This window comes from Zonotrichia leucophrys, chromosome 19 (genome assembly GCF_028769735.1).
Source record: "Zonotrichia leucophrys gambelii isolate GWCS_2022_RI chromosome 19, RI_Zleu_2.0, whole genome shotgun sequence".
Lineage (NCBI taxonomy): Eukaryota > Metazoa > Chordata > Aves > Passeriformes > Passerellidae > Zonotrichia > Zonotrichia leucophrys.
Window position 1 is genome coordinate 6688027 of NC_088188.1, and position 23469 is coordinate 6711495.

A 23469-nucleotide genomic window follows, 5' to 3' on the forward strand; every position below is an offset into this window, starting at 1 on the left:
CTGCGGCACTTCCGCCGTACAGCACCGGGCAGCCAATAGCGGCGCCGAGCTGGCGGGGCACGCCCGGCGTGGCGTGAGGCGGCGCCGGAAGGAGGCGGTGGCGGCAGCGACGGCGGGAGGATTTGGCGGCAGCGGCGAAAGAATTTGGCGGCAGCGGCGGACACGGCATCATGAGCGTGCGGCTGAGCGAAGGGGCCATTGCGGTGAGCGGCTCGGGGTGGGCTGGCATGGATCTGCTCGTTGTCAGGGTGGGAGGTGAAAGCCGGGCCTGGGCACCGGGTCCGGCCCGGTCCCGAGGGGAGCAGCAGGCCCGGAGCGGGGCCTGGTCCCGGGGGGTGTCCTGGCCGCACCCGCGTCCCTGGCTCTTCCGCGGCAGTTTCTGCTCAGCTCCTTGGCTGCAGCCCTTCATATGTTGGGCCGATGGTCTCGGACATCCGAGCTCATTGATTCTGGTTCGGTCCCTGCGGGTGGCGAGGCGTTCCGGTAACGTTTCCTGAGCGTCTCTTTCGTTTCTGCAGGCCATAATGCAAGGGGAGGAGGTCTCCAAGCCCGTGCTGCAAGTCATCGTGAGTACCGTCCCTTCCCTCGGTGGCTGCGTGTGGGGTCCTGAGTGCAGCCAGACTTTCCTCTGCAGAGAAGCCGAGCAAGGCTGCTCTACTTTTAGTTCTCTTAATTTTGTTTTACATTACTTGGGCTATGCCGTTGATATTAGTGTAAAAAAAAAGACGAGTAGATAAGCCACTTGTTGTTAATGTCAGTTTCTGTTTTTGAGAAGTTTCTGAACAAGTGTGAACTGACAGCCTCGTTGTTTGTTTTCTCCTGCAGAACACACGGGCTATTGCCACAGGAACTGGGCCCCCACGGTACCGAGTGCTGATGAGTGATGGGGTGAACACCCTCTCCTGTGAGTATGGCAGGCTGCAGTGAGGTTTTTCTAAGTGTGGAGATGCTAAGGGTTGTTAAATTCCTGATCTGGTGACTGGATGCAAAGTGCTGAAATAAATATTGAGGTAGAATGTGGTTTTTCACTGGGCCACAGACTCTGAAGTGTGCCACTGCATTTTGTCATTTAGGTGACATCTTTGACTTTTGGAACTTTGTGAAATGTAAGCAATCAACTTGCTGGAGGATATAATGAAAATACAGAAACCTATACATGTAACATTGATTTAAAAGTAATGTAACTTAATCTTTTTCTTAGCTTTTTGATATACAATCATTCTAGCTATCACTGCACTCTGAAGTGTGGGGAATAAATACAGCATAGTTTATGGTCAGTTTTGGTGACTTCTTAGCAGTTACACTGTTTTCTTTGTCAAGTTGTAGATCCAGTGCAGTACTCGACTGGCTGGAAAAAGTGTGGTAGCCCCTTTTAAAGCTGGCATTGTGAATTATCTCAATATTTTCCTTCTGCTCCTGCAGCATTCATGTTGGCAACACAGCTCAACTCCCTGGTGGAAGACGAACGCTTGTCAGCCCGATGTGTTTGCCAGGTTAACAGATTCATTGTCAACAGCCTCAAAGATGGAAGGTATTTGTGATAATCTTTAAGTTCAGCCCTACAGAAAGGCACCTGCACCAGTGGGGGCTCTGTGCTTTGTTACTAAGCAGAGGCCAAGTGCTTTTCGTTGGGATTATCTGACAATATTCAGGCTTTAGGGTGTGAGGGGGGAAAGTCCACAACACCAGTGACAGAAGAAATAAATTGCAGAATGTGACTCTGGTGGGATCAGATGTATCTGGTACAGTGATTTAGTAATATAAAGTTTCCAGTTGCAATACTCCAACTCCAGCTGGAATACTCCAGATGCTTGCACAAAGCTTCCTTAAACTTATCTGCTGTTGGAAAGAAACAATAAAGGTATCTTGTTACTTAGGTGTTGTGGGATCTGGTCTTTTGTTAAAATTTGAGGAAATAAGAGGAAAATTTGAGGGAATAGGATACTTCAAAATTAGAAGAGATCCAGGTGAAACTATAGCAGAAAAACTGTGTATATGTCTAGCAGGGTATGAACTATTCTTTTTATTCTGGGGAGAAGACAACAACTTTTAAAGCAGGAAATAAAAATCTGGTATGGTTTAGCTACTTTTAAACACAATAGTTTCCCAAGCTATTTTTGGTGCATGTTCAGGCCTGTCCTTGATGCAGTGATATGAAGTGTCCTTGATATTGTTTCAAGCTTACTTGTTCCTCAAGAGAGGGCTTAGTTGACAGTGGAAAGCTTTTGTCTCCCAGATCCTTCATCCAAAGAATCAGCCTCTTAATGCTTGGCTTTCTCACCTGCTGCAGAGGATATCCAGAGATGGGAGCTGCAGAGGGGGTGAAATCTTTGTTTGCTGTGTGTTCTGTGTTGCAGGAGAGTGGTGATCCTGATGGATGTGAATGTCCTGCAAACTGCTGATCAGGTTGGTGGGCCCATAGGCAATCCCCAGCCATACAGTGAGGGTGAGTAGCTGTAAGTAAATACTTTTCTGCCACCTCAGAGCCTTTCAGCTTCTCTCTTTCACTTGAAAAAAATCAGGCAGACACATTCAGGGTTTTTTTTATGCCTGGAATGAGGAAGTCCAGATCTTGAAAATCCTTTTTGTTCGTGTCACACAAACTGGGGTGTGTTCCTATTTTAATAAACTCTGCACCATGGCTGGAGCTTGAGTCTCTCCATGGTGTTTGGAGCATCCATCCCTTATAACCTTGACAGGTTTTTATTGTAGTGAGTGGTCTCTACCTCGAGTTCCAGTAAGTAAACGGAAGCGATTTTATGTCTCCTCATAATGAGTAATCAAATAGATTCTAATTTCTCCTGTCTGGAGAGAAACAGGAGGAGGAAGATGGAATAATGATCTGTAAAAGTCTAAGATGGCATAGAGGGGATGAATAAAGAATGATGAATCTCTCTCTCTTTTCTATGTTCCTTTGATGCTCTTTAGCTCTCGTGTTGTCAGGCAGTGGTTGTAAAACAAAGGCTGCACCACACCCCTAAACTGCACACTTAGATGATGGAACTTGTGGAGGTAGGTGCCAAAAATTGGCACAGGTTCAAAAAGCAATTAGATGTGAAAGAGAAATCCATTAAAGGCTGTTAAACATAACAATACATCCTCTGCATGAATGTTAGGTGCAGGAAGCACTAAAACTTAGATTGTTCCAAGTACATAGATGAGAGACTGGTATGAAAACAGGAGAGCACAGAATTCCCTAAGCACCCATTCCTACCATGCCCAGCTGAAAAAGGACTGAGGCACTGGCTGGACCTTAATCTGACCTGCCATTAATCCCCTTGGATCTGTTATGTTGCATAAATAACTGTGTTCTTCACTTTTGTGTGCTGAGCTTGCAGTTCTCATGCAAATGGTTTTTTAAATTAAAACCTTTTTCCCTCTGAGAATGTTGAAAAGTCTGTGCTGCTCTTCCAATTCTGATCTTTTAAAAAGGAGGGAGAATAATAAGCACTTAAAGGAAATATTTGAACAGCTCTGTCAGTGATGTATACACAGATAATGGCTGGAATTTAATAGCAAACAGCTCTTCCTGAAGATATTTTTTTTTTATCCTGAGAGAAGTGGACTAATATATTTTTATTACTAAGGGACCACACATTAGTGGCAAGAGTTTTCTGTAGAACAGTTGGGACAAACAGTGGTGGTAGGTACATTGCTCTTCTGGTTAAAAATCTATTCTGTTGCAAAGGCAAAGACATCTTTCTTCATTAACTTTTTCCAAGGGAATTAAGAGGGGCGTATGTTAAATGAGCCTAAAGAATCCTTTGTTCCTTTGATAGTTACTTAGCTAATTGCTGTTTAAAAAATGTGTTGACATCTCAGATTTTATGGTTTAATCCCACAGTTGCTGTAGAGACCAAGACTTTCAGAATAGCTACTGAGCAGACTGTTTTGTGCCTTTCTCCCATTTCCCTGCTTATGTGATACAAGAGCTTGTGAACTATAGTGTTTTTCGGTTATATTGTTGCTTAGAAACCACTGAGAACGTGGTATCTGACAGAATTGAGCTGAAAATATACCTTTGACTATAAATTCTGGTAAAATTACCATTACTTTGATCAAAGTTGTGTTCTTCATTTGGACTTACAAAAATACTCCGCAGTGAAGGTTTCAAATCTAAACTCTTTTGGAGATGTTACAGGTCTGTGGTCATAATATGTGTGGGCTTACACTAGGTAGAAGATGCCAAAAAAGATGTGATGTGTATTTCATTTTAACACTGATCTTATTCTGACGACTTCATACCCTTTTATTTGATACTAAATAAAGTTTCTGATACAGAAGATGGTAATAGTTTAGATTAGGTAAGCTTAACCCAGCCTTGCTGCTCTGCAAGCTGCAAGATTTGTCATGAAGGCCTTGATGAAATGTCAGAGGTGTGTATTTCAAATTGCATATTCTCTAAGTTCCTGTATATATTAAGAAATTGTATTTTTTGAGGGACACTCAGCTAATGCAAAATGAGCATCTTAAATGTACTTCATGGTTTCTGTTTAAAAAAAAAAGAGTTCTGGTATTTTAAAAATATATCTTTTAGCCCTACTTTTGGTTTTCTCTGAAATACAGATCTCAGACTGCCAGACCTAGGATTAAGGAATATTCTTTCTCAGGCTGTAATAGCACAGTGGGACCCAGGGGGGTGAGAAGCTGGCTTTTGGCCACTTTACATGGGAGCAGTAGGTGGTTAATCTGCCTAACAAGGAAGCTGGAGACACAATCTTATTACAAATCATAAAAACTTTTCAGGCAGCCTCTCATAATAGTATTGAAAATTAAGACTGAGCAGTTGAGTTCTTGTTGAAGACTGGATGGTTGTGTTATTACTGTCGTTAATCTCATTCAAATTACTTTGATGCTGGACTTCCTTTTCACTTTGACAATGACTTGCTACTTATGTTTAACTCCTGTCATTAATCTTTCCATGTTGAGATGTTTATGTACTTGCACATTCACTTGAACTCCTTCCTCTTGCCCTTCCCAGTGCTGTGATTTAGGGGTGTGTTGTTTCAAAGTGCATTTTTTCCCCTTCTCTCCCTTCCCTGCTGCTCAGTTCTGGGGCAGGTCTTGTGTCGTGGCACTGTGGCAAAACCTCTTGGTGACAAATTATTGGGAGCTGAGGGTTCCTGTTACACAGTTATTGCCTTCGAGTGGGCTGGGGGGCAGCTGCAGGCAAAGGTCTTGGGTTTACCTAATCTACCACACACAGCAGAAATGTGAGCAGGTATTTCAGCTGCTTTTTTCACCTCCTGCTAATAAAAACGAGCAGCAAAAACCAGGCAGCCTCCTCGGTTTTCTGAGCACTTTAAGTGATCTGTAGGCCACCAGCCACCAAAAATCACAGTTTAGGAGTCCCTAGGCTCTGCAAGCGAGAAAATTGGAGAGATATTTCTGCTACTTCTGTATTTGAACACATGCACAGATGTGTGAATTTATTCTTACTCTGTTGAGAAACACTCGGCTGTGGGTAGGCAGCCATTAAAATGTGAATTTGTGTTTCATAACGCACACGTGTTCCAATGGATGTGGTGGTCTTGGGTTTGGTTTTCAGTGGAGTGTTTTTTTTTTTAATCACAAATTCCTACAGAAAGAAACATATTTGGAACAAAAGCAATAAGGAAACCTCTTGCTGCTTCATACCCACATTCTGTTCCTCCTGAATATTCCTCCCCTGACCAGACATATTTTTCTCTTAATGCGTCTTGTTGGGTTTTTTTCCACCTTCCCTTGCACAAAATGAATTTGGGTGTGGAGTGCTGACCCTCTGAGCACCTGAGGCCACGGAGCAAGGGGGAGACCTGGCTCCTCCATCTAGTGGAACCTGCAGTAAATACACATTTTGCAGTTTGACGTCACGCTGTTGCCAGGGAGACTGTCACCAGCTCACCGATGTGACTCTGCTGCGGCAACTTGGAGATTGGGGTTGGTGCAAGGACCTGGATTTTGGATTAAAAATAACCAGAGGGTTGCCTCTGGAGACTCCACCACATCAGGCAACACCTCACTGGGATCTCCTTGTGTTGCTTCTGCTCCTTTCCTGTAGTTTGGTGCCGTCCCTCTGTCCTGGGATTCTCTGCTTTTGTTCCTCGTGGTGCTCTCCAGGCTTGGTCTGACTTTCTTTGCCACTTTCTCTGAGCATCTTCCTCCTCACATCCCAAATCACGGGGGTTTTTGCCTGCTCAGGCCTAGGTCTCCCTACAAAGCAAGACCTTAAGGATTAGATGTGTCCAAAAGGACAAAAATGTTGGATATTTTCTCATCTAGAAGCAAATTACATTGTAAAGGAATTCAAATTTTTGAATGGTAGATTAGTCTTTTAATGGACTTTTACTTTAGATATGCCTGTCTGCTCTTTGCCTTGTAATTTATCATTAATTTAGAGCAAGTAAAAGTCCTGAAATCTAAAAAAATGGACACTTCTTACTATGGCATCACTTTGCTCCCTAAGCAATTTACTGCTGTGTGCCAAGAGGAGCCCTGGTGAATTCTGAAGTGATGGCTCCATCACCTCCACATTAAACATCTTCATATTTCAGAAATAAAACGCAGCAGGTGTTTTCTTTGTCTTGGGTTAACTTCAGATTTGACTTTACCCAGTGGATTTTTGGCCCTTTCTGAGTGATGAGACAGAATTCTCTACAGGTTTTTTTTATCATAGCTCTTAGGTAGGAGCAGAAACTACCTGTCAGAGCAATAGCAGCTGATAAACACTGAAAAGTTGTCAAGATTACTTCAGGGCTGTCCTTTTAAATCACCATCAACCCTGAGTTCTTTCCAAGTAGAAAGCAGTTGCTTGAGGAAAGAGATCTGACTGGAATTCCTTCATGGTACTGTTCAACAGATACCTGGCTGCTCCTGTGTCTTAAATACCTGGAGTTTAGCATGGTCTCTGTGGCTTTAATTATTTAATTTTTTTTTTTTTTGCATGCAAGTCTTATTTCCTAAAAGGGTACTTTTAATTAATGTGCTCCCTACTCTATGGTCTCCTTCCATTTTAATTACCAGCACAAGGGCAACGTTCTGCAGCTCCAGCAGGAAACCCAGCAGCCAGCAAACCACAGCAGCAAAATGGCAATTTGTCTGGAGCAGGTAAGAGTCATGCTGGGCAGGAATTCTGATATGTGATCAGTGAGAAACTGCAGCTTCAGTTTAAATAAAATCCTTTCTTTAGTGGTGATGCACAAGAAACTCTTCATTCAGGAGTAACCCATAGCTAGACAAGGTGAATTCTCTCAAGAGAACTGGTTATAAAAGGGGGGGAAATTTGTCCCTTTTCTTCCCCAAAAGGAAAAAAGCCCCAAAAACCCAACTTTATTCAGTTTACACTGCATTCTTGAAACAGTGCTCTGTGGACACCCAAGTTAGGCTGCAGTTTGGAGCTGGCCACCAATTGTGTGTGTTACCAATGCTGAGATGGAGGCCAAACATTTTAGGCAATACACTGAAATTATTTGGTAGTACATCTAGAAATCTGTTTTTTTGATCAAGATTTCAGTGAGATATTGGAAGATGCAGTCAATTTAAATGTCAGCCTGTAGACTTTTTTTTTTTTTAGCTAAAAAGTTGTCAATCCTAATTCTTGGTGCTGCTTTAACTTGTCTGTATTCTTTACCCCTGTGTTTAGGAAGGATTTTTAAATAGTAAAATTTTGACATTTGCTTAGAAACTTGCAGCAGAAAACAAGCTTCTCCTTCCTTGCTTAAAGTTGATCACAAGAGTTTTTTTGCATATACATTGACAAGTTTGAGTTTAGAATTACCAGTATCGCTTTATGTTAAAAAACTGTTTGTAGGGTGTTTTTCCTTAGTTGTTCCCCCAAGTGGTGTCTTGTTCTAACACTTCCCATCCCTGGAAGTGTTCAGGGCTGGGTTGGATGGGGTTTTGGGTAGGGTTGTTTGTGGAAGGTGTCCCTGTCCTTGGCAGGGGTTGGAATGATTCCCTTCCAACCCAAACCACCCTGTAATTCTGTTATTTTAGAGGATTTACTGCTAAACAGTTGTTTGCCACTTAAACTCTGTTCAAGTGGTTGACTCTGGACACATCTCCGCTTAAGTGCAAGCACTCTAAAAGGTCTGAGAGTGTCTCTTCTGCAGCATTTTGCAGCCTAGAAAACACTTGTGACCAAGAGCAGAAACGATGCAAGAAGCTCCACGCCCCTCTGTGGTGCCCACGTGGCACAGGGTGTTCCCTCCCCATGCCATGGTGGCAAAGTTCTGCACCCTGAGTTGGTTTTAACCTGATTTTTGTGTGTGAGGCTGAAATCCTCTCTGCTCTGTTGTGGTTTTTGGAAGGTCCTGCTGCTCCCAAGTACCACGCTCCCTCGCACCAGTTTGGAAAAGCGAGTGCTCCCAGTGCCCTGAAGACACCTGGGGGGTCTCAGATCAAAGTGGTGCCCATTGCCAGCTTGAATCCATACCAGTCCAAGTGAGTCCTTGTGCTTTGCCAGGCCTTTTGTTCATCTCACAGGCATGGAGGAACAATAGCTTTGTTGGGATTTTCTGTGTGTGAGTGTCTGTCAAATAATTCATTGAGTTCTTTGGATTTTATTGCTGAAGTTCAAACAAACCAACCCAACAGCAGCCACAAAACCACCCAGAGAAAGAAGCAGAAAACCTTCCACAGAAACACTGGTGGGCTTTGTTTTGTTCTTACAGGGTTTTGTTTTCTCGTTGTTGTTTTGGGTTTTTGTTTAGGGTTTTGTTTTCTGATATTCTTTCCTGTGGAGAAGGGTGTTCTTTTCTTTCTTTTTTTTATCTTTTTAAATTGCATCAACACTCTTAACAATCTGAGATTTGCTTTGCCATTGTCTTGGTGCAGCTGCCCTGCTGAGCTTGATAGGTTTTTAATATTTTAGTTGAAAATCGATTGACTTGTCTGGGTTTTTTTTTTTCCTAAAGCAACCTTCTTTTTGGTAACTTAATGACAAAACAGCTCAGTAAGCTATTCACTTCAGCTACTGAGCTGTTGAAAAGCATGAGGATGTAATTATTTAGTGAATGACATTTTTAAGTTATGCAAACTGATTTGATTACCCAAGTTAAATGCGAATCCTATAATTGAGCTCTTGAGTTCTGGCGTGGCTTTTCAGAGCAGGCAAACTGCTGTGTGAGAAATGTACCCTAGAAGAGTAAAAGATTTGAGGCCTGCTTCTGTGCAGAAGGATTGTTCACTATTATTATCATACTGGATGTTTTATGGCTGCTTTGTTGCCTTCTCTACAACTTTGTGTCTTTAATGGTCTAGGCCATTAAAACAGAAAGCAAAGAGCTGCCGAGGTGCAGTGGGAAGATTCTGGCTTTTAAATAGTCACATTCCAGTTCCAAAGGTTTGCCAGGTCAATCTCTTCTTTAAAAAGATGCAAAGAGATGCAGAGCAGTGATTTCTTGAATGATTTCAGGTGGACCATTTGTGCTCGTGTTACCCAAAAAGGTCAGATCCGCACGTGGAGCAACTCTCGTGGGGAAGGAAAGCTCTTTTCCATAGAGCTGGTTGATGAAAGTGTAAGTGTCATATGTTGAGACAAAGATAATGTATGCCAGATGCTGATGAACCTTTCATAAAGCCAGAATAGAGGAAATAAAGTGCATTTTTCGGAAATGATTTTTTTTATTACAACTGAAACTTGTATCCCTGCATTCATTAAGTTGCACATCAACGTGCCAGTTTTTATCCAGAATGAAGTCTTAAATGTGCAGCATTGCTGATTATTTTTCATCAAAGTCTATAGTGTGTGACTGGATTTTTGCAGCTTCAAAATAGAGTTGTTTATGCAAACTGACAACCTAATACTGAGGGTTGTGGTGGTTTCCTGGAGATTGAGAGTGACATCTCCTCCTGGCTGAGCTACACCTTACAAAACAGGGAGTGAGAGGAGCATTACCTCCAAGTTACAAGCTTTCAATTTTCATGAGGAAATTGGAGTACAAATTATTGTAACACTGAGAAATCTCCTTTGTGGTTTGTTTGGGGAATGGTATCTGGTTAATCTAACTGAACTTGCAGTTTGTCAAACCTCTTATCAAATTACAGCCTTCTGTCGTGAAAACAAACAAGATTCTGCTGGATTATATTGAGTGTAAAATGTGAGGTTAATAATGTAACATGTTGTCACCAGGCATTTGTTTTCTCTGCATAGTGTCTATATTATTTTTTTTTTTTTTAAACAGTGTTTATATCTAGTGAGGGTATAATTGTTATTAATTCTTACTTATAGACATATCTGAGTGGGAGCCATCACAATATACTGTGTGCTAACTTGTGGAGCTGTGGGGTGTATTTGAATTTTATTCCATCACTGCCAGTTTTTCTGGCATTTTCAGAGGTGTCTCTATGATGGATGCAGTTCTTATGCATTTTATTCTGAAGCTGTAGAAGTACTAATGAGACTTGAATATGAGGTTTGATTGTCAGGTGTAGAATATGTCATTTTAGCTCTAAGTACAGATGTGAAGAGAATGTTGTTTGTTTCTCACACGCCTGGAGCTACCCTGGCAGACCCCACTGTCTCTGCAGGACTGCTACCACTTAACATTGCAACGATTTTTTTTTTTTTTAATCTTTTTCCGTGCCAAATTTCACTTCTGACCAGCTCCCCTATTTTCCTGCAGGGTGAGATTAGAGCTACTGCATTCAACGATCAAGCAGACAAGTTCTTTCCACTCATTGAATTGAACAAGGTATGGTAGCTTTGTGCTTTCTTAGACTGACAGGAGCTGGAAAAGAGGAACTTGAGCCTAGCAAGGATTTTTAAAGGTGAACACAATCTATTTTCCCTCACTGCTGATAATACCCCCTGTTTCATTGCTTTCTCCTGTAGGTATATTATTTTACCAAAGGCAATTTGAAGACTGCTAACAAGCAATATACAGCTGTTAAGAATGACTACGAGATTACATTCACTAATGAGACTTCAGTTGTGCCCTGTGATGATGCCCAGCATCTTCCATCTGTTCAGTTTGATTTTGTATCCATCTCTGACTTGGAGAACACGCCCAAAGACTCGATTGTTGGTCAGTCAAAAGTAGAAAAATGGCAAATTTTAAAGCTTTGAAGTTTGATTTTTGTGTCCTGAATTCTGGGCAGGTAGTGAGCATGGGATGCTTCAAGTGTTGTGATCTCTAAATTGAAGTCATCCAGTGATGGTTGCCATTAAAAATTCCTCAGGCAATTTTCCTGTTAAGATGATTTTGCCTGTTTTCTAACAATGTATAACAATTATTCCTCAAACTTGTGCTTCAGACTGAAGACAGTAGGTGATAGTTGTTTATTGTACTGTGATCACTGTTTTCCACAGAAAAAGGCTGAAAGAAAAAATGCCCTTGCTCAGCATGTGTGCATTTCATACCTTCTGTGGTCTTGCTTTCTTTCAGTATCTAATTATCTCTGTAGTGATTTTGGCATAATTCATTGCATCCAAGTCCAAGTTGCATGACTGTTTTGGCTTGCTTTATGAAGTATTGGAGGTTTGTTTTTCTGTAATTCGTTGGGCAGAGTACTCCGGAAAAAATCAGAGGCTTGGGTGGGGGCGAGGGTTCTCAGGTTTCAGAGGCACAAGATGCCTGTGATTCAGAGACATTCAGCTGGGGATTTTAAAGGTAGATGGGAAATATTAAAAGTGGTGTATTTTTAGGGACTGCACAGGGGATTGCTTTAGCTCTTGCCACCTGAGCATGCAGACTTGTTAAAGTTGCAACTCATAATTACAGCTTTACGTGGAGGCACGAGCCAGTTGTTTCATTGTGTTACAGTCACTTTGAAGGCTCTTGCTTGTGCTTTAACAGCAAGTGTGTTACATGATCAGGACTGAAGTCCTTTGACAGAATGTGATGGGGAAAGATAGTACAATGCCTTGATCTCTCTAATGTGGTGAGGCTTGCATTCATGAATATCTTAATGACTGCGTCAACAAAATTAAAGCACTGAGGAGTTCTGTAGTGGAACATTCCTACCATAATACACTTAATTTCCATATCAGATTTCATTTCAATAGGGAGCTGGGATACAAGGTAAAAATCTGACAGTAGGTTTGAATTCTTCTCTTGTGATCTTGTGTTCTCCAATTGTGACCCTTTGAGTAACTCTAAATTGTAACTGTTTCTCAGATGTAATTGGAATTTGCAAGAGCTACGAAGATGTCACTAAAATTACAGTGAAAGCTAACAATAGGGAGGTTTCAAAGAGGAACGTGCATCTGATGGATACATCAGGGAAACTGGTGACAGCTACACTGTGGGGAAATGAGGTATGTGCTCTCTTACCTGCTTTAACAAAGCTTCCTTGGTGTAAGGCTAGGCAGTGCTGTTGTCACCTGAGATGGGCACAGCGCTGCCACAGCACTGGGTGTCCAAGGATCAGGGGCCAAGAGAAGGTGAAAGACTGTCTGCTTGCATTCAGGTGTGATGTTCCTAACCTTTCCCTGACAAACTGCTGACATGATCTGACTAATGTGTTCTGAACAACTGCAGACATTATGTCTCAAGCCAAAATACTGAAAGTAACGGGCTCCAGGTTTAGGAAAGGGTGTGAGCTGCAGTTTGATGATGGAAAAGCCTGGTGGCTATGGCTGTCTCAAATAAGATGAATTTTATTTGTAGGTGGGATACATATTACCCCTAATGAGCAGGTTGAGAGGCTCTGTCTCAGACTGGGAGTTTAAAGCATCAGAGCCTTGGAAGTGGAAGTTTGAACAGTTGCAGTAAACTGTTTCCTTATCTTTTTAACAGGCTACTTTGTTTTCCACTGTTGTTATAGATACTTAGGGATTTATGTGGCAGTCTATAAAATGGGAGTGATCCTGCCAGCTTGACAGTGATGCTTTATGGCTAAATGATCAAGTGCACTGATACTGTAGGTACCTAAACACCATTAACCATCTGCTGATACAGATGAAGTAAACTGAAGTTCAGTATTGCAAAGCCTTAAGATTGAACTAGTTTATAATAGGAGAGACTACTGGTATACAATTCCTGGCATAACTCTTCCAGCAGAGATCAGGGTCTGCATTTTGCAAAGTTAGATCAGTTTGCTTGCTTGTAGAATAGAAATACCAATAAGCATTGAGGGGGAGTGATGTATGGCTTGCAGCTGGCACAGTTGGGGTCAGAATCTGGATGTCCTTTACAGCAGTCACTGCCATGACTGCTGGGATGTGTTTTCTGTTCTTTTTGCATCTCATGGGTACAGTAAGTGCTACTGCAACTCCAGCTCATTTGTTATCTTTAAGTACATGATCCTCCCCTTGCTTGCTGAGTGGTGTGGGGTCCATAAAATCTATACCTTTCAAACCCTCTCTCATGCCATGAGGTTCTTTGTTGGTGTCAGACTACTCAGGTGATGGCAGTTGAACAACATTAGAGCAGCTTTATGACATAAAAAACAGAAGATGGAAAGTTGACTAAAAATGTTTGGTCAGCACAGCTGCACTTTTGTGTAAGTGGTAGTGAGATGGACATGAGTGGCTCAGTGAAGCTGAGTGAGTTGTTTCATCTCCTGAGGAGTCTGATATGAACAATTAATTTTGTTTGCATTCCCATAACACATCTCCCTTCCTAAAATCCTGCTGTAAAGCTGCTGACAGAGGGGACCAGTCCTTTCTAACAAACCCGTGGTGTGATTTAAGGATTCTCTGGTTCCCCAGGAAACAGGGTGTTAGGATTGCACAGAAAATTGTCACCTACCTTTGCTTAAACTCCTAATGACACCATTCAAACCCTTACCTTTTAGATACAGTGGGGCAGTTTGATTCAGTTCTGGTCTCTTGTCATGATCTGTGAATTATGACCACAAGTTCAGAGCCTTTCCTGTAACAGTGCTGCTGCTGCTCTCTGGTTTTTCACACATGCAGGCTGAACAGTTTGATGGCTCCAGACAACCTGTGATTGCCATCAAAGGAGCCCGTGTCTCTGACTTTGGTGGCAGAAGCCTGTCTGTCCTGTCCTCCAGCACAGTTGTCATCAACCCTGATAGCCCAGAGGCTTTCAAGCTCCGAGGATGGTAGGCATGTGTTTATTTTGCTTTGTTTCAACCTCCTGCAGAGTATTTGTTTTATTTTGTTTCTCTGTTCTTGAGCAGTGTGTGTAGCACTGAGGGAAGGTGGCAGAGGCTATGGCTTCCAGGACTGCAGAAGCTTCTCTGGCTTGCAAGCCCTAGAGCCTGGAAGGCTGTCCTTCTTAAGTTGTTCAATTCAAAAAACTTTTAATTCCATGACAGACCTTGAAAAATTGAAATCGGGCTAGTGCATGCTGACCCAAAGCCTTGGAAGGCAGCATGAAATCAGGCTTGACCAGCTCTACTTTCTGAGGCTTGATCTGAGAGAATGGTATTTTTTTCCCACAGGCTTTTCCATTGTGTGGAATCTGATACACACTCAGTTAGTGTGGAGGGACTGTTTGACATCCCTCAGTGTCTAGCTCTTGCCAGATATTTTTCAGATAGCAAAATAACTCTTTTATTGTCAGCAAAACAAAGCGATTTCATTGTTGCTTCTCCTGCAAGGAGCTGTTAAATTGTCTGTTGTAAGTATGAATGTGGTGAGATGTGGTGTGTGTGTGTGAAGAGGGTTAAGTGCCAACAGCATCAGACTTGTGAATCCTGAGTCTTCAGATTCCAGTTACATCACCCAAATGTGGATGAAATAAATGGCATCCTCCATTTGTCATTGAGCTCTCCCATACTTCAGAGGCTTGTTGGAGATAAAATTGATTGTGGGTCTGAGCTATTACTGTCACGCTTTAATTAAGCTCAATCTTGGAGCCTCGTTGGTGTGTTTGTGAAATCACAAAGCCCATCACAACGGGAATGCAGTGCAACCTTTTGCTGAAGAGCTCTGCTTTCTGATTTTAACAGAGGAAGCATAATCTTTTCAATGCTATTTGCTTTTCCTTTCGAAGCTGCTGCGAAGATAATGGTACCATGTAATTTAATTTTAATTATGGAAATATCTTGATGCCCTTAAATCTTGTTATCTGCCAGCCTCTAAGAAGTGTGCAGTGCGTGGTTTGACCACTAGCTGGCAAACAAATTGCAGTTATATAGAACAAAGCTGTCCTCCTTTTGTGGGTTTATAAAATACTGTGCTAATTAAGTCAGACTATTAACTTATTCTGAAATGCTATTTTTGTTTGCAATATACACATATTACTGTAATTGTTTCCTTTGCAATCATTGATAAAAAATCCCTCATGTATCGAGCACATGAAAATAAACGTAAGCTTTTGATAAGTCTGTGTGGTCTGCTCTCCAAAAATAGAAGTGCACATCTCTGTGGTTGCAGGTTTGACTCTGAGGGGCAGCTTCTGGAATGTACCTCCATCTCTGATGTGAGGGGTGGGCCAGCAGCTGGAGCAAATACCAACTGGAAAACTTTGTTTGAAGCCAAATCTGAGAACTTGGGACAAGGAGATAAGGTAAGGCATGGCCACTCAGTGCAAGCTTTGTGTATTGGGGAGAAAATAAAAAGCAAGGCTTTGTGCAGATATTCTTCTTATTCAAGTATTGAGCAGTAGGTGTTTACTGTCTTGCAATTTATGCTATTAATTAATATTATTGTTTTTCAAATAAATCCAAGCTTGTTGCTGATGTTGCAACATGATACTTTGTTTGCAAGAGAATTCTACGCCTTGTGTAAACGAAGGGAGGATGTTTTTACCCCAAAGATGTTCAAAGAGACAGCACAGAGTGTTCTAGGAGAAACAGGTGCATTAGGAGGAAGTGGTTTTCAAGGGTGCACACTTGGTCAATAAAAAAGCTGGTAATAAACCCCAGGTCCTTGGCTTTTCATTCCAGAAACCTCTCTAGGTTTATGCTGGTTTTTTTTGTTTTTTTGTTGTGGGGTTTTTTTGGGGTTTTATTTTGTTTGATTTTTTAGTTTGGTTGTTTTGTTTTGTGAAGTTTTTTTGGGTTTTTGGGGGTTTTTTTTGTCTCAGACTTTGAAATATAGAAGAGTTTCTATCCATGGAAAAAACCTTTAAAATCATAGGATGGTTTGGGTTGGAAAGAACCTTAAAGATCACCTCTTTCCAAACCCTCTATCATGGGCAGGGATGCCACTCCTTAGATAAGGTTGTTTAGTCCCATCCAGCCTGGCTCTGAACACTTTCTCTTTACCTGAAATTCAGCTATTTTCTGTGACAATTTTTGCCCATGTTTCTTGAGCAACCTCTATTTTTCTGCTGAAAGACTTGACCGTGGTCTTAAACCATTATGATGATTATTTTAGTGTGGTGAGTGGGTATTTTGTTCTGTAGGCTATAGTTTAATCAAATGCTTATCTGTAACACTACACAATAGGCTTTCTGTTTTTTGTATTGGTTCCTGAAAGAAGCGTAGGAAAGTGCAGAATCTTAATCCTGTGAAAAAGTGCAGATTTGAACAGACACAATGGAGAATCAAATATGCTTTATCTAAAGAAGACCTAGCAATTGGAGTTTCCTGCAATGGAAACACAAAATAATCTTGCTGTAGGGGCTTTATTAACATAATGGAAGCCTAAAAATTATTGCAACAGAGGGGTTGATTTACAGTTTCCCAGTAATCCATAGCTGTTAAGCTTTCTAATCCTAAATATCCAAGTATGGTTGCCTTGCTTTTGTAGTTAATTCAGAATGGGGAAAACATTGAGTATTTTGAGGCTAACGTTGCACACTGGCTCTGGCAGGCAGATTATTTTAGCTGTGTGGGCACCATTGTACATCTGCGCAAGGAGAACTGCATGTACCAGGCGTGTCCCTCGCAGGATTGCAACAAGAAGGTGATAGACCAGCAGAACGGACTTTACCGCTGCGAGAAGTGCGACCGCGAGTTCCCCAACTTCAAGTACCGCCTGATGCTCCTGGTGAGTACCCGGATCACATTTCAGGGCGTTCCCTGCCACGTGGCCAGCACAACCCAAGCAGGAAATCTTTTGAGGATGCTGTTTGTCTGTCTGTGCTGCACCCTGTGAGCTGCTTTGTGTGCTGTTACCTGAGTGAGGGATGTTTCATTGAGCTGATTAGCAGTTTGTTTTCCTAGTGCTCCAATTAAAAGCTTTTCTCTTTGCCAAAAAGTTGCTGCTAGCTCAGTTGGTTCTGGTTTCCAAGTGTACTATGCAGTGCAGAATACAGATGGCCCCCGCCTCTTCAGTAGTGAAGATAAACTGAAGTAAAATGGCATTTCTGGAGAGCAGTAATTGCACTTTTACAGCTGCTACCTATATTTAGTACAGTTTTTTTTTTGGTAGGTATTGTTCTGCCTCGTGCTTTAATGGAGTCTGCTTTAGAAAGTTGTCTGGGGATTATTATTGTGATGCCCACTTACACCATAGGCATTGAACTTTCTCATGTTTTACATTATAAATTAGAGTTGTATCTGCTTTTTAGAAATGCTCTGCCAGGTGGGCATGCAGAGAGAAGGGAACTATCCCTGCAGCCTTCTTAAAACACAAACTGCTTCTGAATAATTTTTATCTGATAACTTCTAGGAATGCATGAAGTGCTTTACATAGCAGAGTCATTCTTGTAGAATACAAAGAGGATGCTGAGGGTGCACTCAAGGCCTTCAGAGCAGTGTCTCCCATTTCCTCATTCCTAATTGTCAAAGCAGCCAGGAAATGCATGTGAGGCTGGAAATTGATCTTTTAACTAAACCAATATTTTCATTGATCTTTTAACTATCTTTGAGTGTTTTGATAGTTTCCTTGTAACATAACATAATGTTCCATGAGTTTATGCTCAAGTACTCGGGTATGTGCAAAGTAAATTCAGTTTGCAGAGCTGCTGCTGTTCCCTTTGGTGGTTGTTGTTCTGGGATACCTGTTCCTGCTCATGGCTCTTCAGTGGCAGCAGGAACACAGCTGAGCATCCATCAGTGTTTTCCTGCTATGATCTTGTTGGCCTTGCCCTGTGGTTCAATCTGCTGCCAGAGTTAACCTGTGTTAAGTTATGGACATTCTGTGGAGCTTAAAAAAGGTAGGAAGTCACTTCTTTCCACCCACAGTGATTGAAAGGACACGCAGGTCAGGCTCTGAGAGTTAACTGGGAATTTAAAACTCTCTATAGCTTTGAGATATTTTTTTCTTTTGTGTTGTCTTCTTTCTGGAGGAAAAGGCAACTGGATGAAATAACCTTTTTGGGTTTTGTTGTTGTATTCTAGGTGACCATTGCAGACTGTCTGGAATATCAGTGGGTGACTTGTTTTCAAGACACAGCAGAATTCATTCTTGGCCAAAATGCTGCTTTTCTGGGAGAACTGAAGGAAAAGGTCAGTCAATTAGCTTGTTGTATTTTTACTGTTTGCCTTGAAGTTGAACTGTTTCATTCATCCTCTATTGGGCTGCCCTCAGATTTCTTGGTGGTTTTTTTGATCCTTCTGGTAAGGAAATATTCTTGTAATGTTTTGAAGGCAGCTCTGGCAAAGATGTAAGGTTTGTGTGGAGCACCAGTGCTGATCCACCAGGGAGCATGGTCTGATATTTGTGTGTGAATGGACAGCAAATGTGGCAAAGGCACTGGGGCATGTTCATGTACTTGCTGTGGGAATTAACACCATTGAAAATACATAAAATGATGCCATATGAAAGAAAGGGATGTTCTGTTTCATTTGTCAAGGATTTGATTTGCCCTTTCTCTGGGTGATAGGCCAGCTCAGCTCAGCCCAAGGTTGTCCTCCAGATGTTGGCCTTCAGTATCTTTAACAAGTTCACAAATCATTGCTTCTCCCTAGCCTGAAGTTCTTGGCAGGGACTTGTTTACTCTCCTCAGGATTATTTTCCACAGGCCATCTGCCTGAGGAACAGAGATTTGCCTGCTTTCCCCCATAGTTTGCTCCCACAGTCAGTCTGTCTCCCCCTGAGCTCTTTTGGCTGCTGAAAGCTGCAGCTCAGCCTGTCCTCATCACCTGGACCTGCAGAGGCAGCTGCTCACCCCAGGGTTGTGCCACAGCCTTTGGGCACTGACAGCTTTCACAGTGTTGGCTCCTGTTGAAAACACAGCCTGTTTTATCATTGTACCTAGACTGGAAAAATCTGGAAAAAAAAACCCCTAGTTTAGCAATGAGTGCTGACAACATTACCCCTAATGTGTTCCAAAAATTTGTTTACAAAATCAAAAAGTTCTAGAACACTTTGTATGTATCTTTGTTAAGTAGGCAGGAAGCTTTTTGAGCTGATGTGTGTGAGCCCACTTTTGAAGGCTCTTTTTTTCCCCCACCAAATATCATCAGAATTTTGTGGGTCTCACAAAAGCCACAATTTGTAAAGCAGGTCACTGGCAGAGGTGCTGAATTGATCTTTCTGTGCAGATTAGGACAATTTTTAAGGTTTTAAGTCATTAGACACTAACAGGCAGTATTATCTTCCCTTTTGTCACTCTGTGCTTCTCTGCTGCCTTTGTCTTCCAACCAAAATAATCTTTTCCTGTTTTTTTTTTTTTTTAACTTGTGTACTGTATAAAAACTGTGTGGCTTTGTTTTGTTTTTAAATGATGATGTGGAATGCATGATAAGTTCTTGAATTGCATATGAGCCTTGCTGTGCTCCCAGGCTAAGGCTGGTTGATTCCAGGGCTCCACAGATATCCCAGTTGTTGGTTAACCCCTTAATGACTGTGGGAGGGAAATGAAGCAGGAGGCATTGTTGAGGCTGTTGTGCCTTGAGACACTGTTGTAGACCTCTGTTTCTACAAAGCAGGGCTGTTTTTCCTGTAATATGGAATGATTTTTGGAGATTTTCTGCACTCTGGCTGTCGGAGGTGAAGGGTACAAAGGTTGTGGTGTGGCATGCTGAGTTTTTGTGATATTACAAAGGCTGGCCACCTCTGTTCTGTAGGGAGATGTCTAGCTGGGGGGATTCTAATTAGATGTGCTTGCACTTTTCCATTTCCATTTTCAGACTTTCTTAACCTGTCAATATTTTCTTATTTCAGCCACGCTTAATCTCTGCTAGAGTTTAAACAAAATTTCTTAAGTTGCTTTTAATGCTGAAGATACCTGGGTGGGGAAGGAGAGACAGCAGATCCTATGTACCAGTACAAACATGTAATGTCTTTTGAAGAGCTGCCTAATGGAAATGGCTGAGGATAGAAAATGGAACATAATATGGAGTGAGCCCTTGAGCAGGAATGCTTTGTGTTCCAGGAGAAATTGGTTTTGATTTGACACTTTTATGAGCCTTTAAAAATGGCACTCGATGCATTTGCAGCAAGCTTTTCTTAGTGGTTTTTCTCTGACAGAGCTGATGCAGTGTCTTGTGAAGTTGGTGGGAGTCTTTTCAGTGCTCACAGTATGGATGGAGTTCATGTACAGCCTGTGACCACGCTAAGCACAGATACATGTGCAAGGTTTTTCATCTGCCTCTCGCCTGTGCTTGTTAGATACCAAAGGAGCTAATGTGGGGTAGCAGTGGCTGCTATGCTGAGGGCATTTTCAACTCACTAATGGTTAGCACAGTTTGTGACAGAGCTGCAGAGAGGAGCTAAATGCTTTATTAAGCGAGTTTTCTTATCCTCTAATCCATAAGATGGCCAAAGGAAGGGGTTTTAATATTCAGGAGGGATATGCTTAAATTCTGTAATCTGTGAACCTAGCTGCTCCTGTTCACCTCCATTTGTTGTGCTTTTCTAAACCCTAGGAGAATGACTGTGTAGTGTAAAATAGTGCTGCACACAGTGAAAAACAGCAGATGTAACACTTGGAATGTGAGTGGAACTGGGGTGGATTCAATTCCAGATCAGATGCTCTGTCTGCTGCTGGAGTGACTGATCAAGTCAAGTGCATCTGGTAGATAAATGCATTAATAATTACTTGTCAGTATCATCAGGGAGATGCAGGATCTTTTTTGAATGTCAGCAAAGGTTTTTACGACTCATATTTTTACAAAAATAAACTTTTTTTTTTTCACAGTCTCCACGACTTGCCTGCTCCTTTTCTACTGTTTTGACAAATTGTCTATTAGAAATGATGATGATGATGTTTAGTGTTCATATGGTAATTAGAAGCTGCTTATGTTATAAATATGACACAGTCTTCTCATGGTGATTAAAGCACGTTCAAAACATGGATCTGATTTTTTTATAGAACATTCTCTCAAATAGGCCTGTGTCAGGATGGGAAGGATGTGTGCAGCTTTGATGGATAAGCAGAAAACCAGAATGCCTAATAAGGCAATTAATAAGGAAATAGTTAACTCTGTCAGTGTTTGTGATCACAGCACAACACCAGAATTAGCCAGTTTGGCAGCTCCTGAAGATTTGTAGTATTTTTGTTCCTTACACCTGGTTGCAGATTCAGTGCAACTGTATGTTCCTTTGTTTAAGCAGCTAAAAAGTTGTCACCTTTTTTTTATTTTAAAAACCTTTGAGTTATGGGTTTGGCATCTAAAATGTGATGATGGAACACTCAGCTCTGCCTGTGTGGGCCAGGTAGTTCCAGTGTTTTGCCAGCCTCCCCAAAAGCTGAGCTGTTCTCAAAGTTCATGGCTCCAGTGGGAGCCTGGAGTGTCTGCAGCTGATCCCTGTCTTTGTCCTTCCCTCAGAACGAGCAGGCTTTTGAAGAAGTGTTCCAAAATGCAAACTTCAACACCTACGAGTTCAGGATCCGGGTGAAGCTGGAGACTTACAACGTAAGTGTTGCCCAAAAGGCAAATAATGTAACTTGTGGCTTTTGTAGCTCAGCTTGTCTCCATAGGAGGTGACTTCCTCCTCTTATGTTTGTGGGGAGAGGTTTCCCTTGCTCACAGAGAACAGAAGATTCCAGAGATCACACAAACACGTTCAATCTTGAGCTCTGAAGGAGGGATCCTTGCTGCTCCCTCTCAGGCTCATCAAGAGTGGCTGGTTTCACATGAAAACAACATGCCAGCTCTGGGAGGTCGTGTTGGCACTCCCAGCTAACCCAGATAGCATGAGCAGTAAGTTACTGGGGCAGAAGGATGTTGGAATCAATGCCTGGAGTGCTTCATGTTCTTTTACATGCTAAAATTTCTCTTTTGCAGGACGAGTCTCGTATTAAGGCCACAGCACTGGACGTCAAACCCGTGAACTACAGAGAATACAGCAAGAGGTTGATTGCCAACATCAGGAGGAATGCTCAGCTGGGATGAGGAGGCCAGTGCTGGCTGCTTGAGCCTAGAATTCCCAGGAAAAACTCACTAGATAATGTTACATTGACATTTCCCCCACCTTGTGTGTGACAATTGGGCATTAGTTACACGCAGCATAGTGAGTTAGGTGATTTTTGCAATTCTCTGGTGATGTGCCCTGGGAGGTAAGAGTGCACTCTGATGGCCACCACTTTGTAGCCTGTTGTGGTCTGTTAAACTCTGACAGAGCTGAAGAGGAATCTCTAGACAGATTGCCAAGGCCTTTAGACAAACCACTGAGAATGTCTGAAGTAACTTTGCTCTCTTCCTATATGTAAAGCTGAATTATATACCCATTTTGTCTTCTTTGCAAGGGAGTAGTGACAACCTTGACACTTTGACTTGTTCAGCAGAGGGCAGGAGGAGCAGTGTCACAGAGCTTTCAGATCTGGACAAAAGAGAACAGGTCTATTAGTACAAGTTAGTTCCCTTCCATAGAATTCAAAGGCTTTCACTTTCCACAGGTGCCATGCAGTTGTTAATGCTTGGAATGGCAATATGGTAGAATTATTAATCAAAGACATATCTCTTATATCTGAAGAATATCCTTCCTTCAGGGTTTAATAGACTGAGTCAGATGGGTCTGATATTAATCAAAATTGTCTCTTCTGAGGAAGGCAGATAAGCATTGACTCTCCATCCCCCAGGGAAATCCAGGCAACTACAAAGCATTGCTTTAGTTTTCTCTTCAATTAATACTATGGATTTCTGACTGATTTTTTTTGGCTCACAGTTCCTGCCTATACATGTTTTGTATGTTTGTATGTTGAGTTTCTTTGGTTTTATTTGTAATGATGTTAATCAGAAAGAGGTCTTTAAGTGGGGGGTGCTTTGTTTCAATAAACACTGTTTAATTCCTGTGTACTGAATTTTGCTTTCTTTGAACACCAAAGACTTCTCATTACTGGAAAGCAATTAATTAGCTTTCATAATAAGCATTCACTTGGGGGAGATGTTACCTTATTACAAACTCTAAGGTTAGACTGAAGAATGGAGACTTCCTTGCCTGATGTTAACAGCATGGAAATGCAGTGATATTTTCACCATTTCTGTGCCTGAGAATGCTGATGAGCTGGCACTTCTGGGATTTTTATTGACGTTTACACAGCAGTCTAAAACTAACCAGGCTTTGAGATTTGTTCAGACATAGAGCTAGTACAGAAAACAGTAATTATGCTACTGGGCTTTTCAGTCAGCAGAGCATGCTAGCTCTGTGTGCTCCTAATCACATTAATTATGTGTTCCCTGGCTGCAGCTCACAGCTTGGCATTTGCTGCACAGCTCCAAGCATCCAGGCAATGCTGCAGTGGGGCTCTGGTGGCAGAAGTGAGATTTATTTATTTATTTATTTTGCTCTGTAGAGCA

The 23469-nt window shown here is 41.9% G+C and overlaps 1 protein-coding gene across 1 annotated transcript; it reads left to right on the forward strand.

Annotated features, from left to right (window-relative positions):
- Positions 1 to 65: 65 nt before the first annotated feature.
- Positions 66 to 22973, forward strand: RPA1 (replication protein A1). Its single transcript, XM_064729414.1, has 17 exons — positions 66 to 203; positions 519 to 566; positions 826 to 904; positions 1423 to 1531; positions 2358 to 2446; positions 7003 to 7086; positions 8289 to 8421; positions 9395 to 9497; positions 10605 to 10673; positions 10814 to 11006; positions 12099 to 12238; positions 13841 to 13989; positions 15269 to 15401; positions 16652 to 16828; positions 18124 to 18231; positions 21499 to 21585; positions 21958 to 22973. Exons 1-17 carry the CDS (start codon positions 171 to 173, stop codon positions 22063 to 22065), a joined length of 1842 nt encoding a protein of 613 aa, XP_064585484.1. The 5' UTR covers positions 66 to 170; the 3' UTR covers positions 22066 to 22973.
- Positions 22974 to 23469: the final 496 nt, after the last annotated feature.